This window comes from Hevea brasiliensis, chromosome 4, assembly GCF_030052815.1.
Source record: "Hevea brasiliensis isolate MT/VB/25A 57/8 chromosome 4, ASM3005281v1, whole genome shotgun sequence".
In the NCBI taxonomy this organism is placed as follows: Eukaryota; Viridiplantae; Streptophyta; class Magnoliopsida; order Malpighiales; family Euphorbiaceae; genus Hevea; species Hevea brasiliensis.
The window spans coordinates 26,145,913-26,165,453 of NC_079496.1; the positions used below are offsets into that span (position 1 = coordinate 26,145,913).

At 25.9% G+C, this 19,541-nt stretch overlaps 1 protein-coding gene across 1 annotated transcript; it reads left to right on the plus strand.

Moving 5' to 3' along the window:
- The first annotated feature begins 11,825 nt into the window (after positions 1 to 11,825).
- Positions 11,826 to 15,699, plus strand: LOC110664888 (beta-glucosidase 17). Its single transcript, XM_058145649.1, has 13 exons — positions 11,826 to 11,999; positions 12,088 to 12,157; positions 12,269 to 12,327; positions 12,427 to 12,502; positions 12,588 to 12,665; positions 13,075 to 13,162; positions 13,251 to 13,506; positions 13,587 to 13,702; positions 13,838 to 14,055; positions 14,148 to 14,179; positions 14,704 to 14,806; positions 14,921 to 15,029; positions 15,304 to 15,699. Exons 1-13 carry the CDS (start codon positions 11,871 to 11,873, stop codon positions 15,542 to 15,544), a joined length of 1,575 nt encoding a protein of 524 aa, XP_058001632.1. The 5' UTR covers positions 11,826 to 11,870; the 3' UTR covers positions 15,545 to 15,699.
- Positions 15,700 to 19,541: the final 3,842 nt, after the last annotated feature.

A 19,541-nucleotide genomic window follows, 5' to 3' on the forward strand; every position in this document is an offset into this window, starting at 1 on the left:
AAAAATTAAATAATAATTTTTTAAAATACAAAAACTAAATAGTCAATTTCGTTAAAATATAAAAACTAAATAATAATTTTCTCTTAATTTTATTTATTTTCATATCATATTAAATTAAATAATCAGTAGTAGCTCACTCTTAATAATCATTCTCTTATAAAAGAGAAATAATTAAAACTAAATAATTTTAGATAAGATGCGTTATATGTCCAGCTGTCAATGGACCTACTTGTTTGCAAATGTGAACGTTATCCCTTTTCTATTCATAACCAGCTAAATCCTACGTGGATTTATTAATTTTTTAATTTTTAATATTGAAATTGTTAATATATTTATATTTATAATTAATATTAATTAATTATAATATAATACACATAAATTTAATATTATATAAATGATTAAAAGATGAATCTCTAAAATGCATTAAAAATGTATAAAATATTAAAAGAAATAATTATTAGTATAAATTTATATTAATATATATTCTAAATAATAGAAAATATATAAATAAAAAGTAAAATAAAACATAAAAATTATATTTCCATTTTAAAAATTATAATCAATTTATTTTAAATATAATATTATAAATTAATATAATTTTCTTTTTATTTTCTGATCTATATATTTACCAACTAAACTCTTAATCTTTTACCTTTACTAGTTTAATGACTGAGCCGAATTTTAAAATCTTAATTTCTATAATTATTTAGAACTAATATACTTCAAAGTTGGAAATGCACACACAGCATAAAAAAATATATATATCTATATTTGCGCAAGATAATTTAAAATCTCGCGTGCACCTAATGTAGTTAACACACACACACACATATGAAAGTTAATCCTCTATCTTGACTATTTAGTCTGTATTTGTCACGACTCGATCCCACAGACCGAACCGGCATTAGGATCTGGGCAGGCACAAAGCCCCTGAGACCCATAGTAAGCCTTACTATTTCAAAATCTATAATCATGGCCCAAAACTGAGGCCCACCATATAAAATAAAATAAAGTAAAATAAAATATTATATTTTTAATTCGGGTCAATCTAACTTGATAACCATCAGAAGCTAAAGCCAGGAGAGCTCAGCTCAATTTAAATATCACAAAAATTTTCTTTTATTAATACTAAAAAAAACTTAATTAACATAGCATCTGACAAGATTAACACTACTATTAATACATGCGGAGTCGTATATTACAAATTTAGAAGACAGTAATACAAATACATAACTGCTAATAAACCTGCAAGGAAGGAAGCAATTTATTCTGAAAAAAAGAACTCCTCCTATAGCCTAGAAAAATAGGGTGAACAGGAGTGAGCATTCGACTCATAGAGTAAGATATTGATTTCACATACAATTTCTATAACTATCTAGTACTAATGCATCTCTAAGGATAAAATGCAGCATAGATAAGCAATTTCAACAATACTCGCACAAAAATAATTTGGAGTGCTCACACACCCATGTGTCACACCAGTATAAATACAATATGAGAGCTGATCCCCTATATAACTCTTTTAATCCAAGACTTGCCAGTGAGATCAACTAGAGCCGAACTTTCTCTTACAATCCAAGTACGGGGGTTAGCGAGATCAACTCAAAGCCATACTCACTCCAACTTATTACAAAATGATCAAGTCCCAAGCGAGACTAGCTCTAATCGATTTGCTCATCCTACCCATATCCACCACCAATACACTACACGCATGCCAACACACGCACAAAGCTCCAAATTACCTTAAGGCGACACTCGCATCAAACCATTAAGTAAAGATGCAACACAAAGCGTACCTATAGTAGCTAATACATATATCTATAAGTGATGCATGGACATGTTGTGACATATAATAATAATAATATTGAAATTGTAAATAAAATCAATATCTACTCACTGGTTAATCGGTGACTACTGTAGCGGTTGGGTGAAGAAAGACGGCTGACCCTGATCACCTAAACAATTATATTATATTTTCATTAGTACTAACTCAAAACAGGACTTTAAAAAGACAAAAGACACTTAATTTATGTCGGAAATCTAGCAAAATTTTTTTCTATATTTAGGACTTACTCTACCTACAAAAGAGTTCAAATAATACTTCTAAAGCACAATTCCCACAAAATTAAAAAATATATATATTTTAGTCCCTAAAACTAACATTCTACAAAAACTCAAACAATCTCTAAAAATTCTAAAATTTTATTCCGTAGCCCTTAACAAGGTTATAAATCTATTGCAACAAGAATCATGCTAGGAATGTTTGAAAATGCTAGGATTGACTATTTTTATCAATTTTCATTCTAAACCCGATACTAAATAAATAAGAAAATTTAGGTTTACCTATGTCAATTCCGATACTTAGAACATGTTAGGAATGTCTGAAAATGTTAGGATTGACTATAAACACGATCCCTTTCTGGGACAGCCACAGGACACCCAGACCATGTCAAAAACTTGGTCCTGAGGTCGATAAGCTATCACAGATCTTATCACACTTAAATTAAGCCTAAAAATTATCAATATTTATCATAAAATTATTTTTAATTTTTGATAATTGAAAAGACCCGAAAATTTCATCAAGCGACCTAGACTGTCCGATATTTGCCTTTTTCAAATGGTGTCTGATCGGAGCTGGGTTGGTCCCATCTCAAAGATTTCACTACCCTGAGTCCTTCGGTGGCCTCGGATTTCCAATCCAATTGTTGGATCGCTGGAAATCTGGCTGGAAAAGTGCGAAATGCCGATTTTCTTTCTCATCGCCGGCGTCGAAAATAGCCACTAAATCCAGTGAGGTTGGTCTCATATGAAATAACTCTCTACCAGGAGTCCATAGTCACTGGAATCACCTCGATCGGACGTTGGGATCGTCGAATATGACATTCCAAAGTTTGGGACCCATTTTTTCTTTCTCCTGCTTTGCCGCAGTTGCTGCTGCTACTTGAGCTTGCCAGACGTTGGCTGGAGGTTCCCGGTGCTTGCTAACACCATGGAGGAGGCTCGCCGACGTTGGGTGGCTTGCCGAAGAAAGAAAGAAAGGGAGAAGGAAGGTGAGAGATAGAGAGAGAAAGGTGGTGGGGAGGGGGGAAGCAGTCTCCGATTTTCTTTTTTTTTTTTTAAATTTGTAGCTGATAGTGGAATTTCAATTGCATTGTCACACGCCATTGTCACCTCACACGTCCCCTTTTTCCTTTTTTTTTTTTTCTTTTCTTTTTATATATATATATATATATATATTAAATTATAATATATAAAAACAATACTTTTTAACTTTTAAAATATATAATATTTATTAAACATGTTTATTAAGTTTTAATCAAAATATAATTAAAAATATTACTAGTATTTATAATGAACTCTTACTCAATAAATTAAAATAATAAAGAAAATAAAATAAATAATATTGATAATAATGATAATAATCAAATTACTAATCATTAAATCAAATCTCAAAATTAAGGTTAACAATAATGTAATAATATATTTTATCAATTGATTTAATATTTATATTTAGAACTAATCATTCAAATTAAAATTAAACTATTAAATAATTTATAAAATTTATTTAGAAATAACATAAAAATATATTTATAAATGAAAGTTTTACAAAAACTAATAAATTAATTAGATAATATTAAAATAGTAATCGCTATATATAAAAATATGAAATTTATATTTTAAAAAAAATTCAGGTCGTTACAATCTTTTGATCGAAAAGTAAGTTATGATTGACAGTCACTCAAGTCTTAATCTTGATTAAATAAAATGCTTATCAACGATCTATCCAATATATCCATACATAATCTTCGGTAAAGAGCAAGCTACAGTCAATGACTTGTTCATCCATAAGTAGGGAAGCCAAATACAGTCATATATATATATATATATATATATATATATATATATATATATATATATATATATATAAAGGGAGAGAGCATTTTTTGCATAAAGCATGGCAGTTATATAATTGAAATTATAAAAATAATTAATATTTAACTCACATATTAATTAAATAAAAAATTATTGATTTAATTGGAAAATTAGTTTTTAATTTTAAATTTTTTATAGGACATTATTATATTTGCTAACGTTATTTTTTTTATAGGACATTGTTTTTAGTTTTATTTATTATTAATAATTTAAAATAAAAATTTCAACATTTTAGCTTTTTTATTTTATTAAAAGATTTTTAAGTTTTTTTTATAAAAATAATTTTTATATGAGAAATATTTTTTAAGAAAATTATTTTTTTAAAAAATATTTTTTGTAAAAAAATATTTTTTATTATTTGATTATAATGTTAAACTAATGGTATGTGTTTATATATATATATTCTAACTTAAAAATTATTTTGTATTTTTACATTCTAACTTAAAAATTATTTAATTTTCTCTTTGATCAAAAAAATGTTTTTTGTTGTCTTATTTTCCTAAATATCTTAAATATTAAAAAATATAAAAAATGTTTTTCATATTTTTCAAAAAAAAGTTTTATGTGAAACATACGTAACTTAAAAATAAGTTATTTTTTCTTGTAACTAAGAAAATATTTTTTCATCAAACTATCTTTTTTTTACTCCAAATGCAAGAAAATATATGCAAAAAAAATTGGAGAATTTTTTTTTTTTCAAATAAGTCTAAAATCATTGTTATACATTATTATTATTATTATTATTATTAAACATTACTTAAATTAATTAATAAATTCAAAAAATATTTAAGGCACAGCTAACAATCAATGACCTAGATAATATCGAACCAGTTTGGTTTGATATTACATTTGATTTTCTCTTTTTTATTGAGTTTGATTCAAATTTATCTCTTATTAAATTTAATTTATATTTAATTTTAAGTAAAATAATTATTTAATCTCTACATTTTAATGAAAATAATTATTTAATTCTCATATTTTAAAAATATACTATTTAATTCTTGTATTTTACTTTTGTGATCAAATTTTTTAATTTTAATATATATCAAATTATTATTTAGTCTTTCTATTTAGTATAACTAATTAATTGATCTATGAATTTTGAAAAACATATTCCTAATGAAAATGAAAATAAAAATTTTATTGTGTGGAGATTAAATATAAATTTAAAAAATTATTCAACTATTTTCATTCAATTATGTAGCATCATTTTTATGTTTTTTCTTTTAAAAAATAATTTTCTTAGATTAATACCTTAATTACTTAAAAATTTAGGAAAATTAATTAACCAATTTACGCATATAATTTGTAATAATTTTTATAAAAAGATGAAAAAATAAAGAGAAAATTAGGGAAAATAGGGTGTGGGTGCATAAGGTAAGAAGTATGGGAAGAAAGAAATAAGGGAGAGATGATAATGATAGTTTGAGTATAAAAAAAATAATAAAAACAATTAAAGAGTTAATATAATTAAATTATAGAGATCAATTAATGTATTTATCAAAATATAAGAATCAACTAATTAATACTAAAATAAAAGCGTTAAATAGTTGAATTGAAAATAAAATCTTTGACAAGCAAAAAATTTAATAAAAAAAATTAAATAATATATTTTTTAAAATATAAAAATTAAATATTAATTTTATTAAAATATAAAGACAAAATAATAAATTTCTCTTAATTTTATTTATTTTCATATCATATTAAATTAAATAATCAGTGGTAGCTCACTCTTAATAATCATTCTCTTATAAAAGAAAAATAATTAAAAGTAAATAATTTAGGTAATTGCGTCATACATCCAGCTGTCAGTGTACCTACTTGTTTGCGAATGTGAACGTTATCCCTTCTCCATTCAGAACCAGCTAAATCCTCTGTGGATTTATTAATTTTTTAATTTTTAATATTGAAATTGTTAATATATTTATATTTATAATTAATATTAATTAATTATAATATAATAAATATAAATTAATATTATAAAAATTATTAAAAGATAAATCTCTAAAATGCATTAAAAATGTATAAAATATTAAAAGAAATAATTATTAGTATAAATTTATATTAATATATATTCTAAATAATTAAAAAATATATAAAAAAAGTAAAATAAAACATAAAAAGTATATTTCCATTCCAAAAATTGTAATCAATTTGTTTTAAATATAATATTATTAGTTAATACAAATTTTTTATTTTTCAATTTATATATTAATCAATTAAACCATCCTTAATCCTATATTTTCACTGATCCTCTATTTTCACTGATTCAATGATCGGACAGGATTTTAAAATCTTAATTCCTATAACTATTTAGAATTAATATAGTTAAAGTTGAAAATGCACACATAGCATCAATTAAAAAAAAAAAAACCTATAGTTGCACAAGATAATTTAAAATCTTGCATATACCTAATGTGATTCACACACATATATAGATAGGAGTTAATTCTCTATCTCGGATACTTGGTCTATATTCCTAACCGAAAAGTAAGTTATGATTAATAGTCACTCAATTCTAAATCTTGATTAAAGAAAATGCTTATTATCGATCTATCCAATGTATCCATATATAATCTTCGTTAGAGAGCAAGCTACAATCAATGACTTATTCATCCATAAGTAGGGCGGCCAAATACAATCATATATATATAAAAAGAGAGAGGGCATTTTATGTATAAAGCATGGCAATTATATAATCGAAATTATAAAAATAATCAATATTCAATTCACATATTGATCAAATAAAAAACTATTGATCCAGAAACAAGTTGTCATCCACGACCCTATGTCTCTTGGAAGAAACAATAAATATGTCTCAGTTATCATATGGGTGGTGACTCCTAACTATTTATGTTTTTATAGCATAAATATTTAGTATCATGGTAGTGTTATAGGAAGACGGTACTTACTAGTGGACTCAATTATATTAAGATTATGAAAATCGCATATCTAGGAAATATTATCTAAGGAAGTGTTACTTAAGTGAGACTAATGTGATTTCACCATCTTTCATGGGCATTACCCAGTACAATTTATGTAATCCCAATAAGTGATCTTTCGCCTCACACCATAGTTTGAGTATCCTATCCATATGTATGTAAAACAAATAACAATAACACAATATAAATAAAGATATTCTAAGTCATATTAAAAATCCGATAAAATTTCTTTTAATATTGTTGAATTAAGACTTCGTAATAGGTCCTCCGATTTTTAGTTGCGTGTGATTTTAATATTGTTGAATTAAATTGATAATATGGTTATGAATTTTGATTTTTATGTTCTTAGACACACAAATTAGGGTTGTAAATTTTCGATTCCGGTTTGATATTTGTGTAGGAATTATAATCAAATTGAAATTCCAGTATGAATTTGGTTTAATTCTTTGATGTTTTAGTTCTAAATCGATTTTATTCTCAATACTTCAGTTTTGATTTAAATTTTGATTCTTAAAATAAATTTATGCAATTGTTTCCATAAAAAATGCACATGAATTACTATTTAAGCCACCGTTATAAAATTCAAACCGATCCAGTGGGCTGATCTAATGAACTAGTGATTCGTATATAAAATCAGAATGGTTCTCTCATTAAATTGGATAAGGAGTTTAGAAAAAATTATATGACTCAATGATTGAAACGATGACTTGTTCATCCAATGACGGTTTGACCTTATTGATTTAAAATTATTTAAATTTAATTTTTTCTAAATATTAAAGATTTAATATTTTAATATTTAAAAATTCACATTTGTATTTAGTCAATTAATAAGATATTATTTTACTATTCTTTTTTAATTATAATAATAATAGCTTAGCATGTTTAAAATTTAAATATTTTTAATATTTCCATATAAAATTTAAAAGTATTATTAAGATATATGTAAATATAACCTAATAAATGTTGAAATATTAATTTTAAAAATAAAATTTAATTGATTAAATTTATTTAATTATATTAATAAGTATAATTTTAATTAATTTTTTAATAATCTACTGATTGAATCAGTGACTCATCGATCTAGTTTTTTAGTTGGGTAAAACTCCGAGCCAAGTTTAATAATTACGATTCAAACTTTAAAATTGATTGTTAATACACAATATATGATGTAATATGTATTTTAGTTATTTTTTAATTGTATAATATTTAATTATATATATAATTAAAAATTAAATATATTAGATAATATAGTAATACACTTATGATTAAATTATATTGTGATTTAATATATTTATAAGTAAAATTATTAAGACAAGATAGAGAAGTAAAAAAATTATATATATATATATATAAAATTTAAAAGTGTGTAATATATCTAAAAAAAGTCTTATAAAAATATACATATAAAATTAAATTTTCATTTAATTCTAATTTAGAATGGACTCAATGCCACTTGAATATAGCTTTTATTTAGTTCTTAATAAAAAATTAAAATCAAATTAAAATAGTAAAATCAAATCGACTCCTTCATTCGGTTAGAGAACCAAAAACAGACAACCCCCCTAATATATACGAACTCCAAAGCACCCTTCACGTTAGACGAGACGCTTTCTTAATTCTCATAATAGCTTTTATGTAAGTAGCCTAGGAGAAATTCTATAAAATTGTGATTCTTCGTAGGTAATATATATGAAATAATAAGTTAATAAAAATTAAATATATAAATAATTTTAATTATTAAAATTTAAAAAAGAAAAAATTATTTGGTAATTATCTAGTAATTATAATTTTATAAAATTCACTTATATATACATAATTAATTTTTATTTATTTATCATTTTATATAAAATATCCTATATGAAATAACCTTTTTACACAGATAATTATAGGTTTATTATAGATGCTAGATTGATTGTCTAGGAGCCCTTCGTCTTTTCCTTTTAAACTTTTAATTAAAATTAAAATATAAAAAGCTCCGGATTTAATAATTATGATTTAAACTTTAAAATTGATTATTAATACACAATATATGATGTAAAATGTATTTTAGCTATTTTATAATTATATAATTTTTAATTATATATATAATTAAAAGTTAAATATATTATATAATATAATAGCACACTTATAATTAAATTGTATTGTGATTTAATGTATTTATAAGTAAAATTAGTAAGACAAAGTAGAGAAATAAAAAAATTAAAATATATATATATAATAAAAAAATAATATATATATATATAAACATATCTAAAAAAATCTTAAAAATATATACATATAAAATTAACTTTTTTTTTAATTTTGATTTAGTATAGACTCAATACGATTTGGATATAGTATTTATTTGATTCTTAATAAAAAATTAGAATCAAATTAAAACAGTAAAATCAATTCAGTGCCATTCAAATTGATTCTTTCATTCGGTTGGAGAACCAAAAACACATAGGGATGGCAACGGGTAAGGTATCCGTGAAAATCACCGTACTCGAACTCGAACCCGATTAATATTATCAAAACCTGAACCCGTCCTAAATCCGTTTAAAATTTATTTTTAATTACCCAAATTCGTTCCAAATCCGATTATTATTACCCGAAAAAACCCGAATTCGTTTAATTTTATATATTTTAATTAATATTTTATATAAAAAATTATTTTAATTAATAATTTATATTTTAAAAATTTAATAATTTCATAAAATATTTAAATTTTATTTTATATAAAATAAAATATATAAAAATTTATAAATATTATTATAAAAATATATATTTTATATTTAATTAAGTATTTATTTAAACGGGTTCGAATAACGAATACCCAACATGTAAAACTCGAACCTGTCACAGATATTATTTTTCAAATCTGAATCAATCCCAAATTCGTTCTATTAGAGTTCAATCGGATCGTGTATCTACGATCTTTAAAACCCGACCTGTTGTGATCCTTAAAAACACACACCCCCCTAATATATACGAACTCCAAAACACCCTTCACATTTAGACGGGACGCTTTCCTTAAGTCTCATAATAGCTTTATCTAAGCAGTCTAGGAGAAATTATAAAAAATTGTGATTTTTTTGTAGGCAATTTACTTTAAATGATAAGTTAATAAAAATTAAATGTGTAAATAATTTTAATTATTAAATTAAAAAAAAAATTACTTAGTAATTATTTAATAATTATAATTTTATAAAATTCATTTATCTATACATAACTAATTTTTATTTGTTTGCTATTTCATGTAAGATATTATATGTAGAATCACCATTGTGCAACTGTCTAGACAATTTTGAGTTTATTATAGATGCCAGATTGATTGTCTAGGAGCCCTTGGTCTTTTCTTTTTAAAATTTTAATTAAAATTAAAATTAAAATTTAAAATTTTACAACTCAACTAAAAACTTCATTACAATTAATTTAAAATTTATTAATTGAAAGGCTTTAATCAAATATGATTCTACCCATCTAATAAAAAATTAAAAATAATTTTTATATATCTCCCTGGGTTTAAAATAATTCTTAAAAATAATAAATAAAATTATTGCAAAATCAGATTTTTGGCTGAATTTTATATTTCTTTGAAAATGATTTTTAATAATGTGAGTAACATGTGAGGATGATCTTAAGAGGGAGCATTGTGCGCTGAGCTTCAATGTTTGAGTTTGGGTTCGTGGGTGGATAGTGGATTTCTTCAACCGTTGTCAAATAGGCCTTTATTTTATCTTTTAATCAAACTCCATACTCTGCAAACTTCTTGCAGGTTTACCACTAAATTTTACATTTTTGGCGACATTCATTTGTGATCTTCCTCCAACTCTCTATTCCAATCTTGGTGAACTTTGAATTTGAGATTTTGAAATAAAAATTATCAACCCTTATTCCCATATTAAAAATAGCAATAATAATTTCACCACGTTCTGGGTGAAAGAAAATTCACTTAATATACAAATCAGAATAAACTTGATTGGCAATAAAATTATTTTTATGAATAATCAGTTGGTGGTGTTGAAATGATTTATGAAATTGTGAGATTTTGAATTTCAATTTCAGAGTGATTATTCAGTGCTATCCATATATATATATATATATATGCTTCCTTTATAAGTATATAGGTCTCATTTCTTTATAAATTAAAAAAAATAAAAATTTTATATTTAAGAGATTTTTTTTTTGTTATTCTAGTATATACTATAATTTTCCCAAATTTCGGTGGAAGCTAATTGTAGATAACTTTATTTGAGTAAATTATATCGACAATACCTCAATTTTAGTGTATATAACAATAAAATACTTAAATTTTAATTTATAACACAAAATCCCTAATATTTATTTTAAATAACATAAAACTTATTATAAACTTCAGTAGTTGAATTTTAGGTTATTTATACTAATGTGACATTTATTAAATTAAAAAATTATATTTTTCATGAACTGGTGGTTTCAAGTTGATAAGTTATGGATTATTAAAGTCTCAATATGTGCAATTTTATTGTTATGGTTATGGGTGGATAAAGAAAAGAATTATTTTTTTTCTCGATAAGTATTAAATTAATATAAAGAAAATATAATTTTTAGTATGATAAATGTTTCGTCAGTAAAAATAATTTAGAAACTGATTACTAAATATCATGAATTTTTTTTTTACTTAAATTAAATATTAAAAATTTTATTTTATAAATTAAAATTTAAATATCTTATTATTATTTACTCTAAATTAAAGTATCCGTTTATATAATTTACCCATTTTTATTTCGTAACTAATTGTCCACACATGGCATGAGATAAGGCCAATTTTTTTTTCTCATGTACGATCGAACTCATCGAAGAATGTTAGCAAGTGGAGTTGAAAGTTGGTTGACAAATAAAACACTAAAATGTGTATCATGCTCTCTTTTTAAAATAAATAAATAATGAATCCCAACGTTCAATTCCCTATATATAGTCACACAAGTCATAATTTACAAGAAAAAGTTAACAAATATATGTTCATGTTAAAATATGGAAGTTGAGCAATGGCAGCTTCTTCAACTTGTCGTTTTAGGGTACTTGGTGGTTAGCATTGAAGCTCTTAATCGAAGCAGTTTTCCAGCAGATTTCATATTTGGAGCAGGATCAAGTGCCTACCAGGTTCATCAATTATTAGTCACTTTTTAATAATTCATTCACTTCTTTCTTTAAATTTTCTCTTAAGTTGTTGATCTATCTGTTGTTTTAGTGTGAAGGAGCTGCATATATGGATGGCAAAGGACCAAGTATATGGGATACCTTCGCAAAATTACATCCAGGTTTGGGCGAATAAATGTAAAATTGAAAACATTTCAGGACCTATAAGAAAATTTTTTGTTAGTATTATTGAGAATGACAAATTTTAATTTTTATATTTATTTCTATGACAGAAAAAATTTTGGACCATAGAGATGGAAATATAGCAGAAGATTTTTACCATCATTATAAGGTATTTGGAAGAAGATCATGTGGATGGAATTTTTTTATTTTTTATTTTTTTTTTTCTGTTTGAAAAATAATAAAAATGTCTAAGAAATTAATTTCATAGGAGGATATAGCTCTGATGAAACAACTTGGATTGGATTCCTTCAGATTCTCCATTTCATGGTCCAGAGTATTACCCAGTAAGTTTGTTGGATTAATATTTATTTTTGCAAAGTATAATGGCAAATGTGAAGTAAGAAAACGTTTGTCCTGTACTATTGTTAGAGGGAAAACTCAGCAGAGGAGTAAACCAGCAAGGTGTTGATTTCTACAATAATCTCATTGATGAACTCATATCCAATGGTGAAGTTTTTTCCTTTTTTATTTATTTATTTTATGGTGTTTTCTTGCTTCTATCGGTGAACCCAAAGCACAAGATGTGTGGTGGGACGTGAATTCTATATGTTTGTGTCTTGAGTCCATGTCATTTAAGCAAAAATTTCCCTTATTTTATATTATGAGAGTGCCTACTCCATTTGTGACCTGGAGGTCACACATCCGAGCTACGGAAATAGTCTGTTTGTAAAATTAGCGGCAAGACTATGTACATCAATCCTCCTTGAAATTCACAAGTGTAGCTTAATGTTTCTTGCAATAAGTCACACTTTTTTTTTTAAATTTATTTTATGGTATCATTCCAACTCTTGGATTGCAACAATTCCTCTCTCTCAATTGTGTTTCTGAAATTTTGGCTTTGTGATCATCATGATAGGCATACAACCCTTTGTGACTCTATTGCATTATGATCCCCCACAAGCCTTGGAAGATGAGTATGGTGGATTCTTAAGCCCTAGTATTGTGTAAGCCATGAATCTACTCAAACTTCTCAAGAATAATTTATAACAAAGTTAAAATTTAACTCCGCTAATTAATTAATTATAAATGTAGGGATGATTATGTTGATTATGCAGATTTTTGTTTCAAAGAGTTTGGGGACAGAGTGAAGTATTGGGTTACAATCAACGAACCAAATTTATTCAGTTCTAATGGGTATGCAGCAAGTACAGGGCCACCCTGTAGATGTTCAGATTATGTAGATGAAAATTGCAAGGTTGGCAACTCTGGCACTGAACCTTATGTGGCAGTGCATCACATGCTCCTTTGCCATGCATTTGCTGTCAAATTATACAGGGAAAAGTATCAGGTTTGCATATTCAGAGATAAGAATCTCATATAAAGCTATAATTGCAGACAAATTGAATACAAAAATTTTCATTCATGTAGGAGATTCAAAAAGGGGTAATTGGGATTTCAGTGCTGGCAGAGTGGAAGGTGCCTAAGTACCAAACAAGTTCATGCCTCAAAGCTGCCTCCAGAGCCATGGATTTCCAATTTGGATGGTAACTGCTGATAACTTCATCCAACTTATCTCTTCTGGGTTCGAAATCAAGATCTCACGGATAACTCCAGTTCATCAATCTTTAGTCCTTAATTAGAGTGTAAAGTGATTTTCTGGTAATCTGTCATTGTTGCAGGATCTTCAATCCAGTTACATTTGGTGACTATCCTCGAACAATGCGTTCTATCGTAGGGCATCGACTGCCCAGATTCACCAAAGCACAATCAAAAACGCTAAAAGGGTCATATGATTTTCTTGGTGTTAATTACTACACTGCATATTATGTAGAAGATGCAGCATTTTCAAGCAATGTTAATCTAAGTTACACAACAGATAACCATGTTAATCTTACTAGTAAGTTATTTATTCTATATGCATAATCTGTATCACACCCTTGCTGACATGCTTAGTGCTTCAACTTACATACCTTCGTAATTCTATCACAGCGGAGAAAAATGGGATTCCCTTAGGTCAACCGGTACGGTACCCTTCTCTCTCTTTTCATTTTTTTCTTTGGAGTGCACTGCATATAGATTTAGATTTGGTCAGGGGTCCTTTCAGATTTTGAATTAGACTGGGATCAATTCAGGTCAAATTTAAAGTTGGCCTGGGTCAACGATTTAAGGACTTAAACTGGAACTGGACTAGTTATAGGGGCTGGTTTCAATCCCTCCTCAAGTCATAAATCGGAACCAATGGTTTGAACCACTTGAAATGGCTATTTTAGAGAGCGCCATGTGAATTAAACCATTTTCAAACCATAATTAAAATCATCAAAAATTGGAATCAAAATCACCTGTGAACCAAATTGGAATTGGCTAGGAATCAAAATTGACTAAAACTGGAATGATCCGATCTGGTTTTAGTTCGCTCCCTCCCTGGAACTTGAATTGCCATTTTCAACCCAAAACCAATTCGAACCAAATGAGTGGCAGCCCTAACTGCATGCCAAGTATGTATATAATGATGTACACTCATTTACATTTGTAAATTGTTTTGCAGACCTCTTATGAAGGTTATTACTTTTATCCTGAAGGAATTGAAGAGTTAGTATTATATATAAAATGGAAATACAAAAATCCCCTTGTTTACATTACCGAAAATGGTAAGAGTTAATATTACTTTTATGTTTATTACTTGATGAATTGGAAGTACTTTTTAAGCTGTTGTGTTGCTATATATATATACCCTTTTTTTTTTCTTTCTTTGTTGGCTTTAGGACTTCTTGATGTGAGAAATAGCTCATTATCAATAGAAGATTCACTCAAGGATGAGTTGAGAATATCATTCCATCATCAACATTTGGCATATCTTCTAAAAGCAATCAAGTGAGTATTATATATATATATATATATATATATATATATATATATATATATATATATATGTTTCATTTTTTTTAATTTTTTTTGTTTAAACCTAGTCTATTATGGATCCAAGACATAATATATATAGTAAAATGTATCTATTAATTATATGGATCTTACATATTTATATCTCAAATTCATAATAAATATAGTTTAAACAAAAAATTTACTATTATTTTTTTAATATTGACTAAATTACTTGTATGTTTATTATTATTAAATTTCAATTTGACAGGGATAATGGTGCAAATGTGGGAGGATATTATTTATGGTCATTTATGGATGACTTTGAATGGGAGTTTGGCTACACAGTTCAGCTGGGAATTAATTATGTAGATTTCAATGATGGGCTAAAAAGATATTCCAAAAATTCAGCTTTATGGTTTAAAAAATTCCTTCAAAATAAAGATTTATCCATTGTTCTCAAAATTGAATCAAACCGATCATTCGATTGGCTTAACCAAGAATTGGATTAGTGGCTAGTCTGGTTCATATGGAAAACCCTATATCTAAAACTTCGGGCTGACTAGTTTGACCTTCTTGCTTTTGTTATCGATCAGAGTTGAACACAAGACCTTAAGAATGTGTTTTCAAGCTTATTGCCATTTGAATTATGAGAAATTTTTGTTTAGACTTGATTTATTATGAATTTAATACATAAATATGTGAGATTCATATATTTAATACGTGGGTCTTACTATATATTTTATTTTTTAAATCCATAATAGACATAGTCTAAAAAAAAAAAAATTCTTTAAATTACATCATATATTTCACACGTATATATGTCTATTAAATTTTTGCATAAAATATATTAAAATTATTTTTTCAATTAACTTAAATTATATTGCATTAATACAAAATAATTAACACTTGCCTAATCTGATTTAATTCAATAGTTAAAAATATATAATTTAGTTTGCAGCTCAAGTTTGAGTCTTCACTCTCCATTCCTTAAAAAAAAATGTCATGACTGTAAAAAATGAAAGTTTATTCATTTCATCATTTTATGACTTAAATAATTAATAGTATCAAGAATTTATTTTATTAGTGTGTTAATTTGAAGTATTGAATTATTTTCAATTTTACAAATTTTTATATAGTCAAAAGTATATAAAATTTTGTCTATTTATTATTGTATAAATTTTAATGTATCAAATTTATTTTTTATTGATATAAATAATTTTATTATTATGAAAATTTTATTTTAAGTATTTCTTTTACTACAAAAAATTATTATTTGAAATTTAATATTCTAATTAAATATTTTAAAATAAAATTTTGAAAACTATTACATATTAAAAGTTAGTTATTCATAAAAAAGACTGAACTTTTAATTATAATAATATATCATTATTAATTTTAAGAGATTTCTAATTTTATAATATATAATTAATATTTATTTAATAATATATCAGTTTAACTTTAGCTGAACTCTAATTAAATTTTCAATTTTTAACCCTCTATCTCCATCAATTTAATCACCAGAACGAGTTTGAAAACCTTGGATTTATCCATCACATCTCACTCCTTCTACTCTTGTGATTGTTGATTGTTGCAAGTTTTATTAATTTATTTAATCTTATTAATTTTATGTTTGCTTATAATATTGGTGTTAAAAGAAAAACATTTAATTATAATATAATGTCATTGAATTTAATTTTATTCATTTTTTTTTTAATTTTCTTCTTCCTCTACGTAAGCCTAAAGTGTATGCAATTAATAATAAACTTTTTTTTCTTTTTCTTTTAATTATGGTCACATTTGATAATTTAATTAAAATTACAAAATTATTTTTGTATAAGAAAGTTCTTACTAATTATTTATTCTTTTTTCTTTTTTTTTTTCTTATTTTCTCAATCTTCATGGAAGAAGAAACTCAATCTGATATTCAAAACAATGGCAACATCGTTGATCCTTATACACTTCAGAACTCAGACCACTCGGGAATGGTTCTGGGTGCCGCTAACAGGAGTGAATAGCCACTCATGGAGTCGATCAATGATGATCGCACTCAGAGCTAAAGATAAAATAGGATTGTTGATGACAATTGTGTCGCACCAGAGGTAGATTCTCCAAGTTGCGAAAAATGGCAGTGTGTTTATAGTCATGGATCCTAAATTCCATCTCAAAGAAACTTGTTGAGGCATTGTTATATTCAACTATAGCGCATGAACTATGGTTGAGTTGAAGCAGCGGTTTGGAGACAGTTGCTTTATCATTTAAAAAGGGATATTAGTCTCTTTAGCCAAGGGAATCAATCACCAGCCGTTTACTTCACCAAGCTCAAAAGGCTATGGGTTGAACTCTTTTGTCTGAGAAAAATTCTAGTATGTACGTGTGGTGCAGCAAAAGCAATGGCTAAAATGGAAGATGAAGACAAAATGATTCGACTCATCGTGGGTCTCAACGATCACTATGACCATGCGCGCAATCAGATTTTACCAACACCAATTAGGCGTACTCCATGCTTAACCGTATAGAAAAGCAACGAGAGGTACTCACTATCCCAGATTCCGTTGATACAGTCAATATTTTAATGACAAAAAATATTGGGCATAAATTTGATGGGCAATGCAAAAAATCAGAATTACTCTGAAAACAAAAACGAGGTTATGGAAAAAAGGATGATAGCTTTTGCAACCATCTTAAGGCGCAAGGCCATACTAATGATTCATGTCTTAAGCTACACAAGTACCCTGATTGGTACAAGGATCTCAAACAAAAGAAGGTCTCTAAACAAAATCCATCTTATATTGTTCAAGCTTGTGAAACACCTATTGATGATGATGCGCTAGATGGAAACGGAACTACTGTTGATCGAAGCCTTGGTTTATCAAACACAAAACAGTAGGAGATAGCCAAGTATATGAAAGGGGAAATGTGATGAAACCAAGTAATGCAAATTTCACAGGCAATGAACACAACTGGTGTTCTTTAGCAACAGTGATGTGAGCATTGGAACCTAGACAATGGACACAGGAGCCTCCAGTCACATATGTTCTAACTTTCATTGTTTTTAGAAATATCACAATCCACCCATTTTTCTCTTGTTTTTCTTCTAGACAGCACCAAGTAAACGATTACACATATTGGCACCATCATCTTGCACCCACAAATTATTATCACAAATGTTTTATATATTCTAAATTTTAAATTTAATTTGCTTTCTATTCAACTCTCACTACAAGAAAATATCGAAACAGAAACCGACTTTAGAAACGGATTTATATCGGTTTATAATTTAAAACAGCTTTTGCAACGGAAATTGAGTAGAACTAGTTAAATTTATCAAAAACCGATTAGAAACGGATTTGAAACCGAAATTTGAAATAGAAAAATATCGGTTTCAAAATTCTAAATTAGCATCAATTTAGAAACCGATTAGAAACCGAAATCTAAAATTGACATATGTTTTGTTTCTAATTTGAAGGCTCAAAATTAGTTCTATTGTATTAGGTCATATTAGAAACCAAATAACGTCGGTTTCTAATTCATTGAATTTAATTTAGAAACCGATTGAATTCGGTTTCCACAATGAATGTATTTTCTATTTATATTTAGAAACCAATTTTTATCGGTTTCAAAATTAATATAATTTCTATTCTATTTATTAAATTTTAAGGTGAAAATAAAAATCGATTATTTTCGATTTCTAATTTATTGTAGAAACCGATAACTTTCAGTTTCAAAATTTATTTATTGTATATTTTATTTAATAAATTTTAAAGTTAATTTAGAAACCGATTTGTTTCGGTTTCTATTTCTATTAGGTATATTTAGAAACCGATTTTGTCGGTTTCAAAATTAATATTATTTCTACTTTTTTTATGAATTTTAATGTCAAAATAGAAACCGATTTTTATCGGTTTCTAATTTTCTTTTTGAAATTTAGAAACCGATATTTTTCTGGTTTAAAATCTATCTAATTGTGTATTTTATTTAATATATTTAAAGTCAACTTAGAAACCAATTTTTATCGGTTTCTATTTCCAGTAATATTTAGAAATCGATTATTTTTGGTTTCAAACTAAATCTATCATCAATTTTATCGATTAACTTTAAAGTCAAATTAGGAACCGATTCACATCAGTTTCTAATTCTTTTGGTTAATTTTAGAAACTGATTATTTTCGGTTTCAAAAATTAAAGTGTTATTTAATTTTATTTAGAAATCAATTATTTTCGATTTCAAACTTAATCAAATTAGAAACTGATTCTTATCGGTTTCTAATTCTTCTATTTATATTTTGAAACCGATTAATTTTGGTTTCAAAATTAATCTATTATTTATTTTATTTATTAAAATATTAAAAGGAATTAGAAACCGAGTTTTATCGGTTTCTAATTTATTTTGTTATAATTAGAAACCGATTTGTGCGGTTTCAAAAGTTTATGTATACTTATGTATATTTAGAAACCGAATATTTTCGGTTTCAAAAAACTCTTGGATTAGAAACCGATTTTAGTCAGT